The sequence below is a fragment of the Leucoraja erinacea genome, chromosome 7, assembly GCF_028641065.1.
Source record: "Leucoraja erinacea ecotype New England chromosome 7, Leri_hhj_1, whole genome shotgun sequence".
Classification (NCBI taxonomy): Eukaryota; Metazoa; Chordata; class Chondrichthyes; order Rajiformes; family Rajidae; genus Leucoraja; species Leucoraja erinaceus.
The window spans coordinates 46,698,605-46,723,436 of NC_073383.1; the positions used below are offsets into that span (position 1 = coordinate 46,698,605).

Below are 24,832 nucleotides of genomic sequence, written 5' to 3' on the forward strand. Positions count from 1 at the left end.
CAGGCCCTTTAGGATATGCTAGAAACGGAATGCTGTGGTGGTTACCTTGCTTTAATCTTCTAAACGGGAAGTCTGGAGTTTCTCTTCAGGACTTGACTACGTTACCTAGACTGATTTACCAATGTTTTAAAGATTCAGTGCACACTCTCAGAAGCTCTGCATTTTAATGGCTGACGCAATGAAAATTGAAGATTACAAACACTGGCAATTCTTCGACTCTCTTAACTGACACCTAAAATACATTGAGTCGAAAGGAGCTGCGGATGCTGGTTTAAACTGTAGACACAAAATGCTGGAGTAACTCAGTGGGATAGGCAGCATCTCTGGAGAGAAGGAATGGGTGACGTTTCGGGTCAAGACACTTCTTCAGACTAGAGTCAGGGGAAAGGAAAATGAAAAATGAAACATAAAATACATTTTCAGCCATCTAATTTGCTCTTTACAAAACCTTGCTCTGCATAAATCAACAGTGCCACACGAATGACTATACCTTGAGCAAATTAACAGTTGTGAATCTACCACGGTATACACGATAAGCTGCTGCATCGGTGAATTATATATTTGTTCCCAGGTATAAATCAGACTGTCCCTTTTGATTATAAATCTTACAAGTCAGAGCGCTACAAAGCATGGAAATAGGCCTTGCAACCCATTTTGCCAAACCCTTCTGGTAAAGAAAATCACAATCGCAAGGCTATCTCCCAGACGGTCTCAGACCTCATTTCCTCAGGAGATCTTCCCTCGTCAGCTTTCAGCCTCGTCGTCTCCCTGCAGACTCCCATTACTCTATTGAACTTCTATAGGCGTACGGTGGAGAGAGACAGGCGGACTGGTTACATTGTTGCCTGGTTCGGTAACTCAAACCCAGAAACAAAGGAGGCTGCAGAGCGGTAGGTATTGCAATCGAAGGAATCTATAGGAAACCCTGCCTCAAAGAGGTCGTTAATTTCAAAGACTCACACCACCCTGGCCATGCTCTCATAGAAACATAGAAATTAGGTGCAGGAGTAGGCCATTCAGCCCTTCGAGCCTGCACCGCCATTCAATATAATCATGGCTGATCATCCAACTCAGTATCCCGTACCTGCCTTCTCTCCATACCCTCTGATCCCCTTAGCCACAAGGGTCACATCTAACTCCCTCTTAAATATAGCCAATGAACTGGCCTCAACTACCCTCTGTGGCAGAGAGTTCCAGAGATTCACCACTCTCTGTGTGAAAAAAGTTTTTCTCATCTCGGTTTTAAAGGATTTCCCCCTTATCCTTAAGCTGTGACCCCTTGTCCTGGACTTCCCCAACATCGGGAACAATCTTCCTGCATCTAGCCTGTCCAACCCCTTAAGAATTTTGTAAGTTTCTATAAGATCCCCTCTCAATCTCCTAAATTCTAGTGAGTATAAACCAAGTCTATCCAGTCTTTCTTCATAAAACAGTCCTGACATCCCAGGAAACAGTCTGGTGAACCTTCTCTGCACTCCCTCTATGGCAATAATGTCCTTCCTCAGATTTGGAGACCAAAACTGTACGCAATACTCCAGGTGTGGTCTCACCAAGACCCTGTACAAATGGAGTAGAACCTCCCTGCTCCTATACTCAAATCCTTTTGCTATGAAAGCTAACATACCATTCGCTTTCTTCACTGCCTGCTGCACCTGCATGCCTACTTTCAATGACTGGTGTAAACATGACACCCAGGTCTCGCTGCATCTCCCCTTTTCCTAATCGGCCACCATTTAGATAATAGTCTGCTTTCCTGTTTTTTGCCACCAAAATGGATAACCTCACATTTATCCACATTATACTGCATCTGCCAAACATTTGCCCACTCACCCAGCCTATCCAAGTCACCTTGCAGTCTCCTAGCATCTTCCTCACAGCTAACACTGCCCCCCAGCTTAGTGTCATCCACAAACTTGGAGATATTGCCTTCAATTCCCTCATCCAGATCATTAATATATATTGTAAATAGCTGGGGTCCCAGCACTGAGCCTTGCAGTACCCCACTAGTCACTGCCTGCCATTGTGAAAAGGACCCGTTTACTCCTACTCTTTGCTTCCTGTTTGTCAGCCAGTTCTCTATCCACATCAATACTGAACCCCCAATGCCCGTGTGCTTTAAGTTTATATACTAATCTCTTATGTGGGACCTGGTCGAAAGCCTTCTGGAAGTCCAGATACACCACATCCACTGGTTCTCCCCTATCCACGCTACTAGTTACATCCTCGAAAAATTCTATAAGATTCGTCAGACATGATTTACCTTTCGTAAATCCATGCTGACTTTGTCCAATGATTTCACCACTTTCCAAATGTGCTGCTATCCTATCTTTAATAACTGACTCTAGCAGTTTTCCCACTACCGATGTTAGACTAACTGGTCTGTAATTCCCCATTTTCTCTCTCCCTCCCTTCTTACAAAGTGTGGTTACGTTTGCCACCCGCCAATCCTCTGGAACTACTCCAGAATCTAAAGAGTTTTGAAAGATTATTACTAATGCATCCACTATTTCTGGAGCTACTTCCTTAAGTAGTCTGGGATGCAGCCTATCTGGCCCTGGGGATTTATCGGCCTTTAATCCATTCAATTTGCCCAACACCACTTCCCGACTAACCTGGATTTTACTCAATTCCTCCAACTCCTTTGACCCGCGGTCCCCTGCTATTTCCGGCAGATTATTTATGTCTTCCTTAGTGAAGACGGAACCAAAGTAGTTATTCAATTGGTCCGCCATATCCTTGTTCGCCATCATCAACTCACCTGTTTCTGACTGCAGGGGACCTACATTTGTTTTAACTAATCTCTTTCTTTTCACATATCTATAAAAACTTTTGCAGTCAGTTTTTATGTTCCCTGCCAGTTTTCTTTCATAATCTATTTTTCCTTTCCTAATTAAGCCCTTTGTCCTCCTCTGCTGGTCTCTGAATTTCTCCCAGTCCTCTGGTATGCTGCTTTTTCTGGCTAATTCGTACGCATCATCCTTCGCTTTGATACTATCCCTGATTTCCCTTGTTATCCACGGATGCACTACCTTCCCCGATTTATTCTTTTGCCAAACTGGGATGAACAATTTTTGTAGTTCATCCATGCAGTCTTTAAATGTCTTCCATTGCATATCCACCGTCAACCCTTTTAGAATTAATTGCCAGTCAATCTTGGCCAATTCACGTCTCATACCCTCAAAGTTACCTTTCTTTAAGTTCAGCACCATTGTTTCTGAATTAACAATGTCACTCTCCATCCTAATGAAGAACTCAACCATATTATGGTCACTCTTGCCCAAGGGGGCACATACAACAAGACTGCTAACTAACCCTTCCTCATTACTCAATACCCAGTCTAAAATAGCCTGCTCTCTCGTTGGTTCCTCTACATGTTGATTTAGATAACTATCCCGCATACATTCCCAGAAATCCTCTTCCTCAGCACCCCAGCCAATTTGATTCACCCAATCTATATGTAGAAAGCAATCTATAACTGTTTTGCCTTTGTCACATGCATTTCTAATTTCCTGTTTGATACCATCTCCAACTTCACTACTACTGTTAGGTGGCCTGTACACAACACCCACCAGCGTTTTCTGCCCCTTAGTGTTTCGCAGCTCTATCCATACCGATTCCACATCCTCCAAACTAATGTCCTTCCTTTCCATTCCGTTAATCTCCTCTCTAACCAGCAATGCTACCCCACCTCCTTTTCCTTTCTCTCTATCCCTCCTGAATATTGAATATCCCTGGATGTTCAGCTCCCAGCCTTGGTCACCCTGGAGCCATGTCTCCGCGATCCCAACTATATCATAATCATTAATGGCTATCTGCACGTTCAACTCATCCACCTTATTACGAATACTCCTTGCATTGAGACACAAAGCCTTCAGGCTTGTTTTTACAACGCTCTTACCCCTTATACAATTATGTTGAAAAGTGGCCCTTTTTGATTTTTGCCCTGGTTTTGTCTGCCTGCCACTTTTGCTTTTCACCTTGCTACCTATTGCTTCTACCCTCATTTTACACCCCCCTGCCCCTCTGCTCTTGTACCCATCCCCCTGCCACATTAGTTTAAATCCTCCCCGACAGCACTAGCAAACACTCCCCCAAGGACATTGGTTCCATTCCAGCCCAGGTGCAGACCATCCTGTTTGTACTGGTCCCACCTCCCCCAGAACTGGTTCCAATGCCCTAAACATTTGAATCCCTCCCCCTTGCACCATTTTTCAAGCCACGTATTCATCTGCAATATCCTCCTATTTCTACTCTGACTGGCCCGTGGTACTGGTAGTAATCCAGAGATTATTACCTTTGAGGTCCTACTTTTAAGTTTATCTCCTAGCTCCCTAAATTCATCTTGTAGGACCTCATCCTTTTTTTACCTCATCTCACAAATGCCTTGGCCTGGAGCCTGAAAACCATGGTTCAAGAACAGCTTTATCCCCAGCAACCATCAGCCTCGAGAACACAACATTAACCGCAACCACGATCTCTGATGAACATTATTTTTGCTTGCAGTATGGACTTCAGTTTTACACTATTATGGTTAACGGGTAATTAATTTATTGTATTATTGATTATTGCATTTGTGCATTACTCAGTTAATGGGCTAATTTAGTTGCAGCAAGCAAGAATTTAATTGTATAATTATGTGCAGTAATATCCAGTAAAAAAAAAAAATCTTGATTCTCGACTATCCTTACTCCCACCCCAAGTCTGATATACCATAAATGACTTGGATGACAATGTAGGTGTTTGGACGAGCAAGCATGAAATTGACACAAAAATTGGAGTAGCTGTAGATATCAAATAAGATTGTCTAAGGAAAGAGCAGGACATAGGTTAGCTGTAAAATCTTGCGGTGTAAGTGCATAGCTCCCAGAAATTACTGACACAGATGGAAAGGGTGGTGGAAAATGCATTTGTTGTGCTTGACTTCATTGACCAAGGCATTAAATTTAAGAATAGGAATTGATGTCACAGTTGCACAAATCATTGGTTACACCATATTTGGTGCGGTGTAAAGTTCTGGTTGTCACCCAATAAGATGGATACAGTATCAGTAGAGGATGCAGGAGAGATGCATCAGGCTGCTGCCTGTATGGAGGCCTGCAAATACAGAGGGAGATTCGATAGGCTGAGTCTATTCTCAAAGACTCAGTCATACAACATGGAAACAGGCCCTTGGGCCTAACTTGCCAATGCTGACCAAGATGATCCATCTACACTAATTCCAACTACCCACATTTGGCCCACATCTCTGCACTGGCAACCCATCACCCTGTGTGAGAAAAAATTGTCCTCTGGTTTCTATTCAATCTTTCCCCCTCTCACCTTAACCCTATGTCCTATGGATCTTGATTCCCTAACTAGGGGTAAAGGACTGTGCATCTACCCTTTGTATTCCCCTCGTGATTTTATATACCTCTGTAAGATCACCCCATATTCTCCTGCACTTGAAGGAATAAAGTCCCAGCCTGTCCAACCTAACCCTGTAGCTCAGGCCCTCAAGTCCTTGTAAATCTTCTCTGCACTCTTTCCAGCTAAACAATATCTTTCAAAACTGAAATAATACACCAAATGTGGCCTCACCAATGTATTGAATGTTTCCCACAAATGTTCTTGAGAAATAGTTTCTTTCTTCCTGAACCTAAGTTTCCTCTCTGCCACAGATGATAGAAACCTCGATTGCATCTCATCTATTTCCCACATTCTTGCTCTGGCTAAAGCAAAGATAGTGATCCCCTGATCTTCACCTTATACCACATTCAATGGAACATTATTTGTAATATTCTACTTTCAGTGAGATTCCACCACCAGACATATTTTTTCCTCAAAGGGACCACACACTTCACCACTGAAGTCTGCTCTTCCATTGCCACTAACCAATTTCAACATTTCCCCATGTAACCAGCAGAAACGCAACCCTTGCTCTTTTACCTCAACCCTTCCCACCACCCAGTAATTCAAATGGTCTTTGAGTCTATTCGCAGAATGGCATGGATTTCTTCAGGAAGCATGATGGGAAGTAGTATGGTCACGGTGGCTATGGGAGACTGTGGACTTTAATGGATATTGGTCAGTAACCTATCTTCCGAAATGGAGACAGAAATCCAGAATGGAAGTGGCAAGGATGGATTATGTGAAACAGATAATGAATGAATTTGACAGGAAAAGTAATCTATGTCTAATAAGCACCCGTGTTCAGTCTGCAGGGGTGCCATGAGCTTCCAATTGCCTGCTAGTTTAATACTCCATCCCAATCTCATTCTGATCAATACATTTCCAACAAGTACGTTTTATTTATATAGCACGTTTTAAGTCAACTTGCATTGACACCAAAGTGCTTTACATAAAATAGATAAGTTTCCATACAAACCTTAGAAAAAGGTTAAAAAAAAATAAAGGAAATGGACACAACACATTATAGAGTTCAACACAAACGTCCCTCCACAGCAGAATCAAAAATTTCCACTGTGGGGAAAGGCACCAAAAAGTTATCTTCCTCTGTGAAACACCCGAGGTCGGGGCCCATTTGTGGCCTTGCAGCCAATCCGATGATTTTCAGGGCCCTCTTGCCGTGAAGATGGAACTCCAGCGTCGGGTGAAACATTCCTCAGCGGCTTGGAAAGTCTGGAGCGGCTGCCTCCTCCCCGGAGACAGGGGCACTCGCAGTCCTCAGGTCGCGCCGGTTGGAGCTCTGACCCCGGCGAACTCGATCCCAGGCTCCGCGGCGCTCCAAATCCAGCGCCACCCGCGGCCGGATGCCCGCAGCCACAGCCCCGCGATCTTGGGGGTCGGCGGCCACAGCGCTCCGGAGCTTACCGCACGGCAACCCGGTAAGGCATCGCCCGCTCCATGATGGTGTCCCAGCGCTGCTCCGCCACCGAAGCTGTAGTCCCGGCTGGTCCCAACAGGAAACGCCGCTCCAGTTCGATGGTAGGCCGCAAGGATGGGGCGAAGAAGCAGCTCGGAGGGATGCTGCCTCTCCGACCAGGTAGGAGACTAAGAAATAAAGTTTCACCCTTCCCCACCCACCACATAAAAGACCTCCAACTAACATGTTATGACAGGACTTAAAATAAAAAAAAAGGTGAAGAGACGGTCTGTGGGCAGGCTGCCATACACAGACGGCGCCCACTCCTGCACATCCGCCATCTAGACAACAAGGTGCAAAGCAAGCTTGAAGAACAGCTTCTCATTTTCTGACTGACCCTATGGCAGCCTTGGGGACCAAATCAATAATTTCAGATCACTTACTTTTAGTTTTTCATGAGAATTGACCAGATCTGCAGTAAAATTATCCATCTCAGTTTATCCCCCTCTGGACCCTACTTCAACAGCTAGCCATTTCCAGCATTATTTTTTTTCAGCAACACCACGGACCCACATTTCACAACTTTAATATGTCCCTTTATTTTCACTCTCTAACATCCCTCATTAATTTATTTAACAGACTGTTCTGTTAACATTGGAATCACACAAACCTCTCCCCATCAGATAAATTTGTTTTGTCCTAGTCATCCCTTCCCTGTGCTGTTTGCAATTTAAAAATAAGTTGATTTCTGACTTTCCCAGTTCTGACAAAGGATTTTTAACCTGAAACATTAACTTTTTCCTTCCACAGATGCTGCCTGAGTTGCTGTGTGCTTCCAGGATTTTCTTGTTTTAAATTAGATTTACAGCATGTGAGGGTTTCCGCTTCTCAAATACCCCTTTAATTTTTTCAAAAGAATTTGCATCAAATGAGAGATGTTTCTTTCCAAAAGTAAACACATAAATACATAGTCAAACGAATGGAGTACAAAGCCCAAATGGGGTACTATGAGCCACAAAGAATTTAACCCAGATCACAACTTTCACTCCATTCACCAGTAAAACAAATCCCTTTCCTAAAAGGAAAAAGAAAGCAATTTGGACACAGATTCTTCTTTATTTCTGAGACTTATTTTTAATTAGATGTATATTTGATGAGCAGCCTAAAATACGAGGTAACACAGCAATTATTTTTGTCTTCCTAAGCTAAGAGATGCACTGGACATATTCTGCAGCAATTAATATACTGTGACATCAATTAATTTCCAGAACTAACACAGAAATGGCAATACACTCAGCATAGAGAACTGGAGGTATTGCTGCCAGCTTGTAGAAATTATATTCCCTACGAGAAAGACATTGGAGGACATTCAAACCATATTGATTACAATTAGAAACATTAGGCTCCAAATTAATAAACACAGATGACTTTCCTCTATTATTAGCAAAGAACCTGTGTTTCAATTATCTACACCAAGTTCAAAAACAGATCAGTGGATGGAAGAATAAGCTATCGAACTTCACAGCTGAGACTCGAGCCAATAATGAAGGGTGGCCCTTTGGTATCTGTACAGAAGGATGGCCCTTTGGTATAGTACTGGTGCCATTTTCAGACAAGTAGATGAACCATAGAACCGTTTCACTGAATCATGAGGTACTAAAGAATGTCAAGGGTAGTCATTGCTCAGATCAAAATTTATACCTCAAAGAAATGAAATGGCAAATTGAAATTACAGTGCCCGCCATAATGTTTGGGACAAAGACCACTCATTTGGATAGCAGTACAGGTGCACAACCTTTTATCCGGTGTTCCAGAAACCGAAAAGCTCCGAAAACCAGCCATTTTTTCCAGATGTCGTCTGCGCACCAAAGCTCGCGTTTGGCGCCAAACTTGACCCAAAACGACCCACGGTCAACCCAGGTCTGTACTACTGTAGCGGCTGCCTCCTCCCTGGAGACTGGGAGACGCTTAAACATCTGTAAATCATTGCTTAAATGTTAGTCAGTTAGTTTGGAGGGCTTTTATGTGAAGGGGGGTGAAGGGGTAAACTGTAATTCTTAGTCCCCTACCTGGTCGGAAGGCGGGGACGGTCAACCGGGTCGCTGAGCCAGTGGCCGTGGGGTGTACCTGACCCCGGCAACTCTATCAGGCGCTCCAAATCCAGCGCGGCCCGCGCCGGATCCGCAAATGTCGATAAGGGCGTCCAACAACCAGGCAGAGATTTAGTGGGCAAGCTCCGGAAATTGGCCGCCGCACATGCGGAGCGTCGCTGGATTGGGGCCGCGCAGCCAGGGGTAGAGTTGCCGGGGTTGGAGCTCCAACCGGCGCCGCCCGCGGCCGGACTGACCCCCAACTGGATCCAGCGAAAATTGGTGTCGGCGGCAGACAGCGAAACAAAGAGTGCCGGGACCCGGTAAGGCTGGTCCCCGCTTTCAGACTCCCGACATTCCCGGAGCTGGGAGTGACTACGGGCGGGCTGGATACGCCTCGCACCAGGGGTAAGTTGCCGGGGTCGAGCTGGCGCCGGGACCACGCCGACCAGGTAGGGAACTAAGAATAAAGTTTCCCCCTTCACCCCGACTCCACCACCACCACATAAAATCCCTCCAAACTAACTAACTGACTTTTATGATGGTCAAGGAGGCAGCAGCTCCAGACTTTTCAAGCCGCCCGCGCTACCTTCCTAATCTACGCTAAAAATCTTCCATTCTGAAATCCGACAATGTCCGAAATCCGACAAGTGTCTGGTCCCAAGGCTTTCGGATGTGCACCTTGCAGGTAGTGCAGGATCGGTCCGAGTCAGCTGAAGGGGAAATCATGCTTGAGGAATTCTTTGAGGATGTAACTGGAAAACGGACAGGGAGAGCCAGTGGATGTAGTGTACCTGGATATGAAAGCATTTGATAAGGTCCAACATAGGAGATTAGTGGGCAAAATTAGAGCACATGGTATTGGGGGTAGGGTACTGACATGGATAGAAAATTGGTTGGCAGACAGGAAACAAAGAGTAGGGATAAACGGGTCCCTTTCAGAATGGCAGGCAGTGACTAGTAGGGTACGACAAGGCTCGATGCTGGGACCACAGCTATTTACAATATACATTAATGATTTAGATGAAGGGATTAAAAGTAACATTAGCAAATTTGCTGATGACACAAAGCAGGGTGGCAGGGTGAACTGTGATGAGGATGCTATGAGGATGCAGGGTGACTTGGATATGTTGGGTGAGTGGGCAGATGCATGGCAGATACAGTTTAATGTGGATAAATGTGAGGTTATCCACTTTGGTGGCAAAAACAGGAAGGCAGATTATTATCAGAATGGTGTCAAGTTGGGAAAAGGGGAAGTACAGTGAGATCTGGGGGGTCCTTGTTCATCAGTCACTGAAAGTAAGAATGCAGGTATCACAGGCAGTGAAGAAAGCAATACAATAATACAATACCGTTTATTTGTCATTTGAACAAGTTCAAATAAAATTTGGTTTCTGCAGTCATACAACAAGAAAAGAACCAAGACACACACCAACACAATTTACACAAACATCCATCACAGTGATCTCCTCCTCACTGTGATGGAAGGCAAAGTCTTGTCTCTCCTCTGCTCTCCATTCTTCTCCCGATGTCAAAGTCAAAGCCCCTGGCGGGCGCTAGCAGGTCCACGGCCATTTAAAGCCGCACCGGGCGATGTAAGGCCCTGCTCCGGGTCTTGATGTTGGAGCCCCCGGCAGGCGCTAGCAAGTTCCGCGGCTGCCTAAACCGCGCCGGGCGATGTAAGGCCCTGCGCGGTGCAAGGCCCCAACAACAACGGAGACCCGACAGGGAAAAGGTCGGGTCCCCGTACAGGGAAGAGATTTAAAAGTTTCCCCCACCTGCCCCCTACATACACAGTTAAAAACCCACTACAAACTATACCCTCAACGGGACAAAAAAAAAAGACAGACGGACTGCAGAGGCCGCTGCGACGTCGGTCGCGCCGCCCACCTCGAATGACATGTTGACCTTCATAACAAGAGGAGTTGAGTATAGCAGCAAAGAGGTCCTTCTGTAGTTGTACAGGGCCCTAGTAAGACCACACCTGGAGTATTGTGTGTGTTAAACTGAGTTATTTCAATCTAAAGTCAACTTGACTCAAACACTTGTTGCTGTTAAAATCAATTCTTTATTCAGCTGAGACTAGTCCCTTGAACCTTCCAACACAGAGCTGATGCTCTGGGGCTGGTCCAGACAGGAGTAACTTTGATACAAACTCATGGCATTTATATAGGTATTACACATTTTAGATACAGAGGGTATGACAAGCTAGTAACCAATCATCTGAGTCCTTCTGGTGATTTACAACACCAGTCACATGATCCCCCTTCCCTGGCCTCATTACAGCCTTCGTTTGCCTGTGCTTTATAATTGTTTTAGAATTATTTTATTTCAACACAGCAAAACCCCAGTAGGCTCTTATGAAAGACCATTCCTCAAAATACAAGATACGTATATAACACAATGATCACACAAGTCATACACACTTTCTATACCAAGAGAAAATATATTTCTATAAATCTAAACAATTTCTATGTCTAAAGTGTACCTTTCTATTAAGCCAATACATTTCATAATTGGTGTTATTATAATTTTACACATTTTGAAATACCATTACCTATGTCTTTAAAACATTAATTATATAAGTTTGCTGAATTACAGTTTCTAAGTTCAAAACGCACATTTCCATCTCCCATCCAAAGATACATGGGTCGTAAATCTGTCAATTTACTTAATATGAGTTTGGTGCCTTTCCTGTTATCGGGAAGTAGGATTTCCAATCTCATGTACCAGGCAGAACACAAGAGACTACATCTCAGACCATTACGTCAGAATTCCATCTGCTTCAACCTTCCATAAACTACTCCCTCAATCTAATTATTTCTCAAAGCAACTATTCTTTCACTTACATCTTATTCCTTATCACACATTATAATTGTATACAGCCAAAGCTAACTGCAGTCTATCATCTCTCAGCCTTGAATTCTCTCAAACCTAGCAAAACAAGCCATAACTCTTCACCTTTATGTCACATTCAGAGCTCAAAAATGTACCATAGAGACAGAGCAGATGGCCTAAGAAGAGGCCCCTTATTCAGCTTCCCAATCTTCAACACAAAGCCATATCAAATACAATGTTTCTTTCAGTGCTATAATTGCCCCAAACAATAACCTAAGCTAAGCAGGTTCTGGTTCAGGCCTCCATGTTTTGATTCATCTTTGCCTGTGTGTATGTGTCTGTTTGCACTTTATTTCGGTTCAGGAAAACTTTAAGCTTTTCTTTTGCAAATTACCTAGCTTATATAAAAGTCACTATCCAAGTGGTTCTATTTGTATAATATTTCCTCATGTGCAGTTTTTGGTCTCCAAATTTGAGGAAGGACATTCTTGCTATTGAGGGAGTCCAGCGTAGGTTCACGAGGTTAATTCCCGAGATGGCGGGACTGTCATATGCTGAGAGAATGGAGCAACTGGGCTTATATACTCTGTAATTTCTACATGGTGAAACCAAAATGTATAAAAATGGCCTTTATTAAAATCTGACAACGTGCACTTTAACCACATATGATTTTTTTTCTACTACAAATCTCAAATTGTGCAGTACAGAGGCAAATAAAGAAATGATGGTTCTTTGTCCCAAACATTATGGTGGGTACTGTACCTGCCCAATATCCCATTGATGTCTGCGGGACATTTCTGTATACAAATAGCCTGCGTGTTTTTAACATTACTGCAATAACTACACTGCAGTGATAACAAAATTCCCTGCAAATGTCAGTTAGTTGTGATGAACAACTTTCAAAAGCACCAGTGAAGGGCAAGAGGATTAGACGGGCCAGAATTTGTTAGGTGTATCCAAGAAGGTTTCCTTAAACAGTATGTGGATAGTCAGATTCAAGGAAGCTTTTGAAAAACCTCAAGGTGGATAAGTCCCAGGGTCTGATGGGATCTATCTCAGGTTATTAAGGGAGGCAAGAGAGAAGACTGCGGGGGCCTTGACGAGGATTTCTAGTTCTTCTCTAGTGAGGTCTAGAGAATTATGAGAGTAATAGATAGGGTAGACAGTCAGAACGTATTTCCCCCCAGGGTGGAAATGTCCAATAATAGAAGGCATAGCTAAACGGTGAGGGGGAAAATGTGATGGAGATGCACAGAGCGAGTTTTTTGATTTTACACAGAGTGTGGTGGGGGCCTAGAATGCTTTGCCAAGTGGGGGCCTAGAATGCTTTGCCAAGGGTGGTGGTGGTGGGGGCCTGGAATGCTTTGCCAGGGGTGGTGGTGGATGCAGATACGATAGTGGCATTTAAGAGGTTTTTTGGACAGCACATGGAAATGCAGCGAATAGAGGGATATGGATCATGTACAGGCTGATGAGACCAATTTAATTAGGCATCATGATCGACACAAACTGTGGGCCGTAGGGCCCGTTCCTGTGCTGTACTATATATATTTTAAAAGATCTTTTCTTGCCATTGTCACAGACAAGTGATATAATAGAGAAGGGAAGAAAGAGCAATAGTGATGGCTCAACAGGTCTAGTTGCCATATGTGGGAAGAGATGCAGCCTGATCTGCTGAATATTTACAGCACTTTCAGTTTTTACTTGATTTTTAGCATCTGCAGTTTTTAAACAAAACAAACACAGGCAGAAATTGTTTCTGCACTCGCTATGCAAAAGTTTTTGCACACTGTCCATTCTTAAACTGAACTAAAACAAGGAATTTTTCCTCCCCAAGAAAAGATACGACTTAGGTGAATAAAACATCTGAAACACTCAGTAAATCTCACTGTAATTTAAGGTCCAGGAACTACAGTGTTATAGATCCAGTGTTTAATTCAATGTTCAATGTTTGAAACCACCTACTAATGTTATTTAGCTGCTAAAGATTCCTTGCTGCTAGCTTCAGTTTTTATACACAAAATCTGCTTGAATGACAATCTTTTTTTTAAATCAAGAAAGGTCCCAAAATGCTTTATATGGGTCATTTAAATATGAGAACTTGGACATTTTGTATTGTGGTTAAGTAATGCACATTTGAAAAAGTGAATGCTGTTTGGAGTGGCAATGATTCAAGAAGGCAGGGGATGTTTGTGCAAATAATTCTAGGGGATGGATGTGTGATGACTTAAATTCTGGTACTGATTAGGGTAAAGGTAAGCAAGGTACAGTCTGTTTAGGGAGAAATAAAATCAAAGAGCAGAGCTGCTCCATCCTCATTTAAGGATAATGCATGCAGTTGAAGCATACCAATTTTCTACAGAATTCACATACGTTTCCCGTCAGGGTACATCATAAGAGTTGGCCACAAAGCTGGTGACAAACCAAGTGCTGTGTGAATTGCCATTTCCTGAAAAACAACATTACTTGTGTGAATTTTGCTTGATTTGAAAGCTCACAGATGTTTGCAAGACAATTTCACACATAGTAACAGGTCATCTGATGATTAAGAGCTATCAATGAAACATCTCAGTGTAACAATGCGTTGGTGGAGCTTCAGAAGAAAGTGCTTTGGATTTGTCAAGTCATGGCACAGACATGTCTATCGCTGGATACCGAGGTGTGGTGCTGAGCAACACTGAATGGATCTAGAAATGTGAACTGGATATAGATGCACGAATATTTATGGGACCTCACCTAAAATGTTCTCATTTAAAATTGTTGAAATAATAAATGCAAGCAAACTATTCCTCCATGGGATATCATAGGCAATATCTAGGACAAGACACATTCAGCAAGGAATAATGAGGAACAGCACCATAACTTAACATATCCTTCTTTAACCCAGATACCTACAGAGCTCAGCTGGGTTTTTTTTTACAAAACATTTGTTTAAGTTACATATCAAAGAGAAATCCAATATAACATTACAGAAAACCATTATTTTCTGTTCATCACTCAGAGCTTAAAGCCATCAAGAAGAGCAGTCATCATAAATATTAAAGACAACTGTTCAATACTACATATGACCAAGATTCTCCCTAAAGTTAATAAGTCTAATGTTTGTTTGTTCACTCTTATACAAATTCCATGGCTGAAAAAGCAGAGAAGGGGGCCATACTATATCAATGCCACAAACCTGCTCTCTCTCATTTTCATATTTGGAAAAGACCATCAATGCTTACCTTGTACATATAAATTGCACCCCATATTTCAGGGTAACATTGCCAACAATGCAGGACGTAGATTAGAAGATTTACCTACTTGACAAACACTACATGCTGGTTAAGTCTTCTAATGTCGATAACAGTGATGTAATATTAAAACCACGGGTCTACAGAGGCATTGCTACACAAGTTAACATGATGCTGCAATATTAACAGGTCTGAAAGGGTAGGCAAACCTTGTCAGAAATTTCACACAAGACTATAAGCCAAGAACAGAACATGACAGACGTGTCCATGTTGATTTCCAAAAGAATCTATGTCAAGAGACCTTTCCATGACACCAATGCTCACTAACTGAATCAATGGCCATCTGAAAGAGAGTGAAAGAGCCTACCTGTGAGATATGGTTGATTGACGACTCCATGCGTCGGAGCTGGGATGCCTGAATGTCCAGCATCTGGAGCACATTATTCGCTAATGTGTTAATCAAGTAGGCCACACTTGCTAAGGACTGGGTTGTGTAGGCTTTGGTTTCCTCCAGAGCTCGCTGTTTATCTGCTGCCTTTAAGAAGAAGTGACAGATTAATCATTGTACGTTAAATAGTTCAGGTCTACAGGAATATTTCAAATATTCAAAATGCAGAACATGCATAATTTTTTAAATGGACAGTTTTTTCATAATCCAGCAAATAATTTCTTCAATCTGAATCCTATGCATCAAAATCAATAATTACTGCACTGTTCAAAAGCCACTTTCAGGAATACGTCTTAGCCCAAGCATCAATTTCTCACAGTGAGAGCAGAGGAATTTTGTTGAGTGGCCTAAGATTTTCTCAAATGAAGCTGAAAACAAAAAAAATGACTCAAACCAGACAAACTCATATATATTTACATAAAGCCAGGGCACATCCCAAGACCCCATACTTATGCAAAACAAAAAACGGAGACCCAAAAATAAATAGTTGTGTTAATCAAAACCTTGAGCATGAAGGCACATTTTAAAGGGAGTATTAAAGGACGAATAGAGCACTCAAGGGGCAGAGTGGGAATTCAAGACCTTAGAGCCAGGACTGCTGAAGGCACGACCAACAATGGCCAGGCAATGGACGAAGCAATGCACAAGAAGCTTGAGATCTGGAAATGAGATCTAAGGACCAATGAACTCAAGGATGTTACAATGATAGGGAGCAGTGTAGCAACAGAGAGCTCCAAATACCATTATGAATACTTTTAAATTGAAACAACGAGGAACCAGAAAGGAATCTATAGATGTAGGAATGTAATTGGTATGCACAAATTGGTTACAATAAGGGCAACAGAATTTTGGATACAGATTTATGGATTGCAAGGAAGCGATTTGCCAGGAAAATACTGGAAGTGACTTGTTTGGTCATCCAAGATGTCCTATCTAAACTAATCCCACTTGCCCATGCTTGGCCGATATCCCTCAAACTTTCCTACGCATATACCAGTCTTTTCACTGTTGTTGTACTAGCCGCAATTACTACTTCTGGCAGCCGTTCCATAAACATATCACTACGTGTGTAAAAGTGAATCATTTAATGAGAATGAATCATTCCCCTCTTACCTTAAACCTATGCCCTGTAGTTTTTGATTCCCATATTCACCATATCTATTCTTCCACATGATTTTACATACCTCCATAATATCAAGTTTCTTGTACTCCCAGAAATAAAGTCCTTGCCTGCCCAATATATTGCAATAGTTCAGGCCCTCGTCCTTGAAAATCTTCCCGGCACACTTTCCATCTTATTAGCATCTTTCATATAGAAAGGTGAGCAAAACAACACAGTATTCCAAGTGGGTCGTGCAGTCTTGTACAACTGTAATATATTGTCCCACTTCTATATTCAATCCTCTGACATGAAGGCCAACATGCCAAAAGCCTTCTTCACCACCCTATCTACTTGCAATCCCACTTTCACGGAACTCAGTTATTGTACTCCGAGATTCTGCTGTTCAACAACCATCCCCAGATGCCTACTGTTCATTGTGAAGACCCTGCCCTGGGTTGACTTCCCAAAATGCAACACCTCACACTTTTCCAAATTAAACTCCATTTTTAATTCCTCATCCACTTACGCAACTGATCAAGCTCCCAATGTAATTCTTGATAATCATCTTCCTCTTCTACGACACAACCTATTTTAGTATCGTCATGCCTTCTACATTCTAATCCAAGCCATTGATATAGATGGAGAATAGCAATGGGATCAGCAATCCCAAAGGCAAGCCACTAGTCACAGGTCTCCAGACCGAAAAATGGTGTTTGCACATTCTCCATGTGACCATTTGGGTTTTCTCTGGGAACTCCGGTTTCCTCCAGCAACATAAAGACTTGCGGGCCTTAATTGGCCTAAAAATTGGCCCAAATGTGCAGGGAGTATATATTAGGCATAATTTATATATTATATTAAGTGGGATTATATAGAACTAGTGTACATGGGTGATCGATGATTGGTGTGGACTCAATGGGTCAAAGGAACCGTTTCCATGCTGGATCTCTAATCTAGACTAAAGGGCCAGTCCCACCAGCATGTGGCAAGCACGACCTAATGTGGTCGCTTGAGCCGTACGGCCTCGCGGGGCTGGTCCCACTTCGATCGCCGGAGCTGTATGGAGTTGTGCGGAGCTGGTGCCGACATTGCGCCGGGCTCCAAAAAACTGACCACGTTTAAAAATTCCACGCCGTGTCACTCACTCGACCTCCGCGCGGCTCCCGCTTCTGGTTTGGTCGCGCTTGCCGCATGCCGTACGGCTCAAGCGACTACGTTAGGTCGCGCTTGCCGCATGCAGGTGGGACCGGCCCTTTAGATTGCGCTTGCCGCATGCAGGTCGCATGCTCGTGGGACAGGCCCTTTAGACGGTCAATGTTTGTACAATGCATCATTATTTTTTATTGAAAATTGAAATATATCAACTGGTCAAATTTGTTGCTGTTATGCTTAGTTTTACTTCAAACAACAAGGAGACCAACTTAGCCACTAAGTCTTCTCCAGCTCCTGGGGAGCAATGCCACCAGTCCACATCACTCATCCTTAATTCCCCAAGTCCCTGCAACTTCTCTCACACACTCATCAACTCCCACTTGATTCCTTTTGGCAATAACCAGCACAAATAAGTAATTTACTCTACAAATTCAGTTAGATCAATGGGTGAAAACAGAAGAGTAAATACTGATAGGATGTTTTTATTAATGAATAAATACAATCCTTAGGTTTATGCATGTGTTATTCAGATTCTCCATGTTGATAATTAACATACCTAACAGATGCATCTGCATGTTTCAGCTGAATATCTAAAGCTCATTCCAAATGTCTGGCTGAATTGCAAATCACCTTGAACAATTTCCCTCCAATTATCCATACTCGTAAGGTTGATGAAGACCCACACTGCCATCATAATAATTGCTGATTCTTCCCTTCCGATGATTTGTCAAAAAGTTTACATAACGAAGCTGTTGAAATTATTCATCTGCTTTCTTCACTTTCCCAGTGTCTCCATCTCACTCACTATCCACAGCAGCAATTCTACAATGTCCTTTTCTCTAAACTTTCACCTCAACAGCCTCCACACCCAACACATCATCCTCTCACATTACCATCACCTCCATAGTGATTCTACTACCAGTCACATCTTCCCATCTCCATCCCCTTCGGTCCTCTGCAGAAACCATCCCCTTGCAACTCCTTGGGTCACTCATCACTTACAACCCAAACCACCCCTTCTCCAGGTACTTTCCCCTGCAATCACAGGAGATAACACCTATCCCTATACCCCATGCCTCAATCAAGGGATCCCAGCAGTCCTTCCAGGCAAGACAGTTCACATGCACCACCACTAACTTCATCGGTGGCCTCCTATGAACTGTACACTACAAGGGCCAGGAAGCGAGCAGGCGAGATCATCTCTGACCCCTCTCATCCTGGCCACAAACTCTTTGAATCACTTCCCTCTGGAAGGCGACTCCGGACTGTCAAAGCTGCCACAGCCAGGTATAAAAAGTTTTTATTCACGAGTAGTTGCTCCACTCAACAGCCAAAAATCTGTAGCCTCCCTTTGATCTGATATTTTGTTGGTTCAATGCTTGATCAACGGTGTTTTATCATTTATGTTTTATTGTTATTAATGTTTAGTGTTTTCGGAGTAATTCGTAACTGTCACTGTATGTCATGTTGTTACTTGTGGGCAGAGCATCAAGGCAAATTCCTTGTATGTGAATACTTGGCCAATAAACTTACTTACTTACTATACATCAGCAAGACCAAGCATGGACTTGATGACCAGAACATTGATGCTCCAAGGTCTACTGACCTCTGAATTGCTGACCATTTTAGCATTCTCCCCTTTCCATTCCCATACTGACCTTTCTGTTCTGAGCCTCCTCCATTTCTCCCTACTCCCATTTACAAACTTACCTATTTACACAGTGTTTCCCATTACATCAGTGAAATACATGGTTCAATTTTTTCTTATTAATTCTTAGCAATGGCTTGAACATTTTTGGTATGTTTCATGGGGACATTAAGGTCCTAGAGTGCCTCAGCGTCAATGACTGAATACAGCTTCCAACCTCAAAATTTAAATGAAACAATAATTATGGAATAGACACGAAAAGTTGGAGTAACTCAGCAGTACAGGCAGCATCTCTGGAGAGAAGGAATGGGTGACATTTCGGGTCGAGACCCTTCTTCAGACTGGTTAGGAATAAGGGAATAAAGAGATATAGACAATGACGTGGAGAGATAAAGAACAATTTTAAAAAAAATGACAGGAGGAGTCACAGAGGGGGAGCAGCGAGAGAGGATGTTGCAGAACTCTCGGAGAGAGGAGAACTTCTTCAAAGTAGACATACCTTGAGGAGATTTCGCAGTGGAGCAGACAAAATGTATATTCAGTCATCTTACATCCAGTCAGATTCAACCCACAAGAACAGATCACTAAGTGACATCCACGTATCCATCTGTACTCTATCTTGGTGTTAAACAATGACAGATCTTTATTCCCAACAGAACGGTGTCCCAGCAACTAACCCATATCCACCTCAAGTGTACATAATGACATGCCTACACCCAGCCATTGCACTATTTTATAGTGATAGTATATTACACATGGAGCACAATGACTTGTCTATACCCTGTTGCATGTTTAATGTTTTGGAGCCTAATGTTAATGTTATACGCTTTTTTATATCACAGCAATTAAAGTTATTACACAGCAATACCATCATAGATTTTTTTTTAAAGTGTCGCATAAAGTTTTCCAATCAGGTCTCTCTAGACCTACTCAGGTTTATTACCTTTTTGCCGTAGTCTTTCAGATCTTCCCTCAAACGTTTTGTCAGTCACTTTCAAATGACTAAATCATCCCGGTTTGAATAACCATTTTTGCTAAAGCACCCCATTTATGTTCTTACCAACATAGGGAAAAGCTTTATACTCCTTATTTGTCTCCAATAATTTTATTTTTTGAATTTCCAATTGAATGTCTACTGCAGTGAAGAAGCTCCAGCTATTGAGACCTTCTGCCATAATTGTAACTACCTATGAAGATAAAGCAACATAAACCTCTTTTGACCGCTCTAATATCCTTCCTGCATTGAATGCCAAGAACTGCATTAAATGCTCCAATTGTAACCTAATCAATATGTTATACAGATTCAACATCACTTCCTGTCTTTCTTCTCTGATGCCTTCACTAATGGAAGAGCCGAACATGCTTTCCTAGACATAGAATAATCAATTTAAAACTGTTAGATAGAAACTTCAGGAAAGACTGCAGGTAAAAGGATACTGTAAGCACACTTCAATAATTTAACTCATTACTGTTTATGAGCAGCTTCTGATGTTAATTCAAGGTTACGTCCTTACCCACCACACTTTGGACCCTTAGCCCAAACGTTGCATTTAGAGCCTAAAGATCGTACTGATTCAATATGCAGACAATTAACCAAACAATCTGCACACAAAAAAATACTAACTGTCATGGAAAGATTAGATCAAGAGTGGGCTACAATCTTGAACAGTAAGGTGAGAGGTCTGTGTGCGCCTTCACACTTGACCAATCACTGCTGTTACGTATCAGGTTAGATTCAGGCCTTCCAAACATGATGTCAGGTGTCTAAATCTTGAGGGATGAAGGTAGAAGCATAAGTGTTAAACAACTTGAAATTACTGTTCACATCAGGGAGCTCTCCAGATGATAAATACAAATGGCCTTTCGCACCTGCAATTATTTTGAAAACAAAGGAGAAAAGGAGGAAAATAAAGCTGCAGATTTATTAATTTGAATTTGTGAACTAAATGTGCTGCTCATGACTGAATGTACATGCAGATGGATAATAGACTGATAAGCCACAGGAGAGAGCAATACCAAATGGCATTAACCATTTTTCAGTGATGAACCCCAACAGCTTTTTAAAAAGGCAGGTAATCAAGACAGGTGGAATAGCAAGCAGAAAATATATCCAACAATTGTTTACAAATCCACATTAGTCCTATGGAATAAACTTAAAGATAGGAGACCATGAACTAGAGGAACTGTTTGAAGTGTATAAGCGTGCTTATTATAGCTATTGACAGTTTCCACATAGAAAGATTATCAGAACAGTGTTCCTTTCTGTTCCATCGCAGTATATTTCCAGCATGCCATGCAATTACTGCAGTTATAAACATTAGGACTTGCTGGTACTATATCCTACTGTTATTATATACTTAAAAACTTACAGCAACTTGCAGTTTTTGGTGTTGAGGATGTGATAGGTGGGATAGTGGAATACATCTTCTGCAGGATGTTGGAAAAATATTCTTGTTTCCCTGAAGACTACACCTGCAGTAAATGCGTGCAACTGCAGCTTCTTAAGGACCACACTAAGGGAACAGGAGCTGCAGCTGGATGACTTCAGGATCATCCCAGGGTGTGAGTGTTACAGGTAAGAGTTACAGTGAGGTGGTCAAGCGTAAGATGCACGTGGTCTCAGGATAGAGAGTAGGCAGAAAGTACAGGATTACCTTGGGGCCGTTCCCCTCGACAACAGGATACTGTTGTGGCAAAGGACTGGTCAAGAGAGAGCAACGACAGCATCAATGGTCCAGACTGATATCAGGTCTAGTTCTGAGGCCCAGCGAGGAGGGGAAAAGTCAGGCAGAGCTATTTTGAAAGGAGACTCATTAGTTAGAGGGCACAGACAGGCGATTCTGCAGCAGCAAACAAACCTCTAGGATGGCGCACTGCTTCCCTGGTGTCAGGGTCCAGGATATCCACGAGGGGTTGAGTCAGGGGATATGGGGAGAAGGCAGGAACGGGGTACTGATTGGGGATGATCAGCCATGGTCACATTGAATGGCAGTGCTGGCTCGAAGCGCCAAATGGCCTACTCCTGCACCTGTAGTCTATTGATTGGGGATGATCAGCCATGGTCACATTGAATGGCAGTGCTGGCTCGAAGCGCCAAATGGCCTACTCCTGCACCTATTGTCTATTGAAAACGGATGAGCTCCTGAAAAGTGAATATTTGGTAGGAAGGAACTGCAGATGCTCATTGAAACTGAAGATAGACATAAAAAGCTGGAGTAACTCAGCAAGACAGGCAGCATCTCTGGAGAGAAGGAAAGGGTGATGTTTCGGGTCGAGGTCCTTCTTCAGACTCAGAAGGGTCTGAAGAAGGGTCCCGACCTGAAACATCACCATTTTCTCTCCCCAGAGATGCTGCCTGGCCTGCTGAGTTACTCCAGCTTTTTGTGTCTATCTCAAGTGAATATTGTGAGTTAGAAGATTAAAAAGCAAGATCCCAAGGATAGTAATTGCTGGATTACTCCCAGTGCCACGCGGTTTAGACCATTGGGATCTCTTCTAGGGCAGAGGTGACCAGTACAAAAGGGCTGGGTTGCATCTGAATGAGAGAGTTCCTGTATCATTGAAGGGTGGCTCACTAGTACTACTTGGGAGGATTTAGGCTAGAAAGGCAGGGGACTGGAAACCAAAGTAGTAGGTCAGGCATTCGAAGGAGTGATGGGAAGGCAGCGATTAGGACCAACAAGTCTCAAACCAAATACAGACTGGGAGTGGTGAAGGAATATGGTGAAACTGATGGGTGACGTGTTTTTTTCAATGCAAGTAGTATTGTGGAGAAAGCAGACAAGCTTAAGAGCCTGGACTGATGTTCGGGACTATGATGTTGTGGCCATGTGGAATTGTGGTTTGAGTATTAGAGTCAGGAAGTCATGATGCAGCTTTATAGGACTTTGGTAATGCTGCACTGGGAGTGGTGTGTGCAGATGTGGTAACCTCACCACAGGAAGGATGTAGAGGCCATGCAGAGCTGGTGTACCAGAATGTTGCCTGGATTAGGGGGAATTAGCAACAGGGAGTGATTGAACCGACTTGGAGTATTTTCTCTGGAACAGCGGATGTTGCGGGCAGTTCTGATAGAAGTATAGCAGGTGCAGTGACGCACACTGCATCTATGACCTTGCTTTGTTGCAGCAGCTGCAAACCCATGCCCAATGCAATGTTCTTCAAGAGTGTTTTACTGCTCACCCTCTCCCTACTGTCCACTTTCCACTACCTATCTCTATGCTGCGCTCTGCGTTGCCTGCCAACCCGCCGCCACCGTGAATGGACGCCGCAGTCCGCTATAACCAAAATCCGTTTATAAAGAGGTCGTAATAACGAGGGTAGACGGTATTTCACTAAAATTCAACTGCAAGATTTTCTGGGAGGGTATTAGTGCTGAGGAAGTGAATACATCTTAAAACAGCCTGACAACTGCAAATGTATAAATCACAAGTGCTGTGGGGATGCAGACGCTACTTGATGGGAGTAGACATACATTTGAAGGATTAATGCCCTTCTGCTGCATGTCGAAATGTCAAGGTCACCATACCTAACCAATCTTTTGCACCAAAGGCATCCAAGTTAATTTTATTGGCAGCTTCACACCCATTTGCTCATGTACAACATCCAGCAGAATCAATATCCAGACTTCAAGCATTCTAAGTTGTGGAAAAAACTCCTTCAGTTGATGTAAACAATTCTAGATACAAAAGATGAGCAAAAAGGGAACTGCAGAGAATCCACAAGTGGAGGAATTTGCACCGTATCCATATTTATGGATTGCATCCCACCATACATACTGGTACAGTCAAGGTTTACAAAAGTACAGACTGTCCATGAGCTGTACATAATGTATGTTTTGGAAACAAACTCTTATATGTGTATATATAAAAATAATGAGCCTTACATTTCAGTGCAGTTGCACACAGTACCTTAATCATCAACATCCTCGTCTTTCCTATCCAAAACTTTGTACCTTGTTGGTTTTCAGATCTGCTAAAAGCAGCAGCTGCTCTGTACCTCCATTTAGCTGAAAGGCTAGAAAGAGAAAGGAGAAAGAAGAAGAAAGAAAGAAAGAGAAGGAGAGAAAGAAGAAAAAGAAAGAGAAGAAAGAAGAAAGAAAGAAGAAAGAAAGAGGAAAGAAAGAAAAGAAAGAAAGAAGGAAGGAAAGAAAAGAAAAGAAAAGAAGAAAAGCGAGCAAATGCCAGTAACCACCTAACCTGATGCAAACAGGCATCCTAGAAGGCATCTTCGAGCAGAGCTCTCAAGATTGACAAAAGGCCTAGGAACTGTGGCAGATATTGTGTTTCCTGACCGAAAGCCTAAAAGCACATGAAACCAGAACTTCAAGACCGATACTGTCAGCACAGGTTGGGGGTCAAACCAGGCATCTTCTTAACACTATATCTGAAATTATATTGGTTGCTACTCGGCAAGGTTCCTTTCCTTTATTTCGTTGAATAAATAAAACTCCCTGGCATCTTTGCATTTTACTTTAAAATACTTTAATGACCCAGAAAATAACTAAAGCTGAGGGAGAA

At 42.8% G+C, this 24,832-nt stretch overlaps 1 protein-coding gene across 13 annotated transcripts in view; it reads right to left on the reverse strand.

Moving 5' to 3' along the window:
• LOC129698962 (abl interactor 2) overlaps positions 1-24,832 on the reverse strand; it is a 97,786-nt gene that overhangs the window by 56,948 nt on the left and 16,006 nt on the right. For all 13 annotated transcript variants that reach the window (XM_055638486.1, XM_055638482.1, XM_055638485.1 and 10 more), the window contains exon 2: positions 15,331-15,498. In XM_055638486.1, coding sequence (XP_055494461.1) covers positions 15,331-15,498 — 168 coding nt within the window. The remainder of the gene's footprint in view (positions 1-15,330; positions 15,499-24,832) is intronic.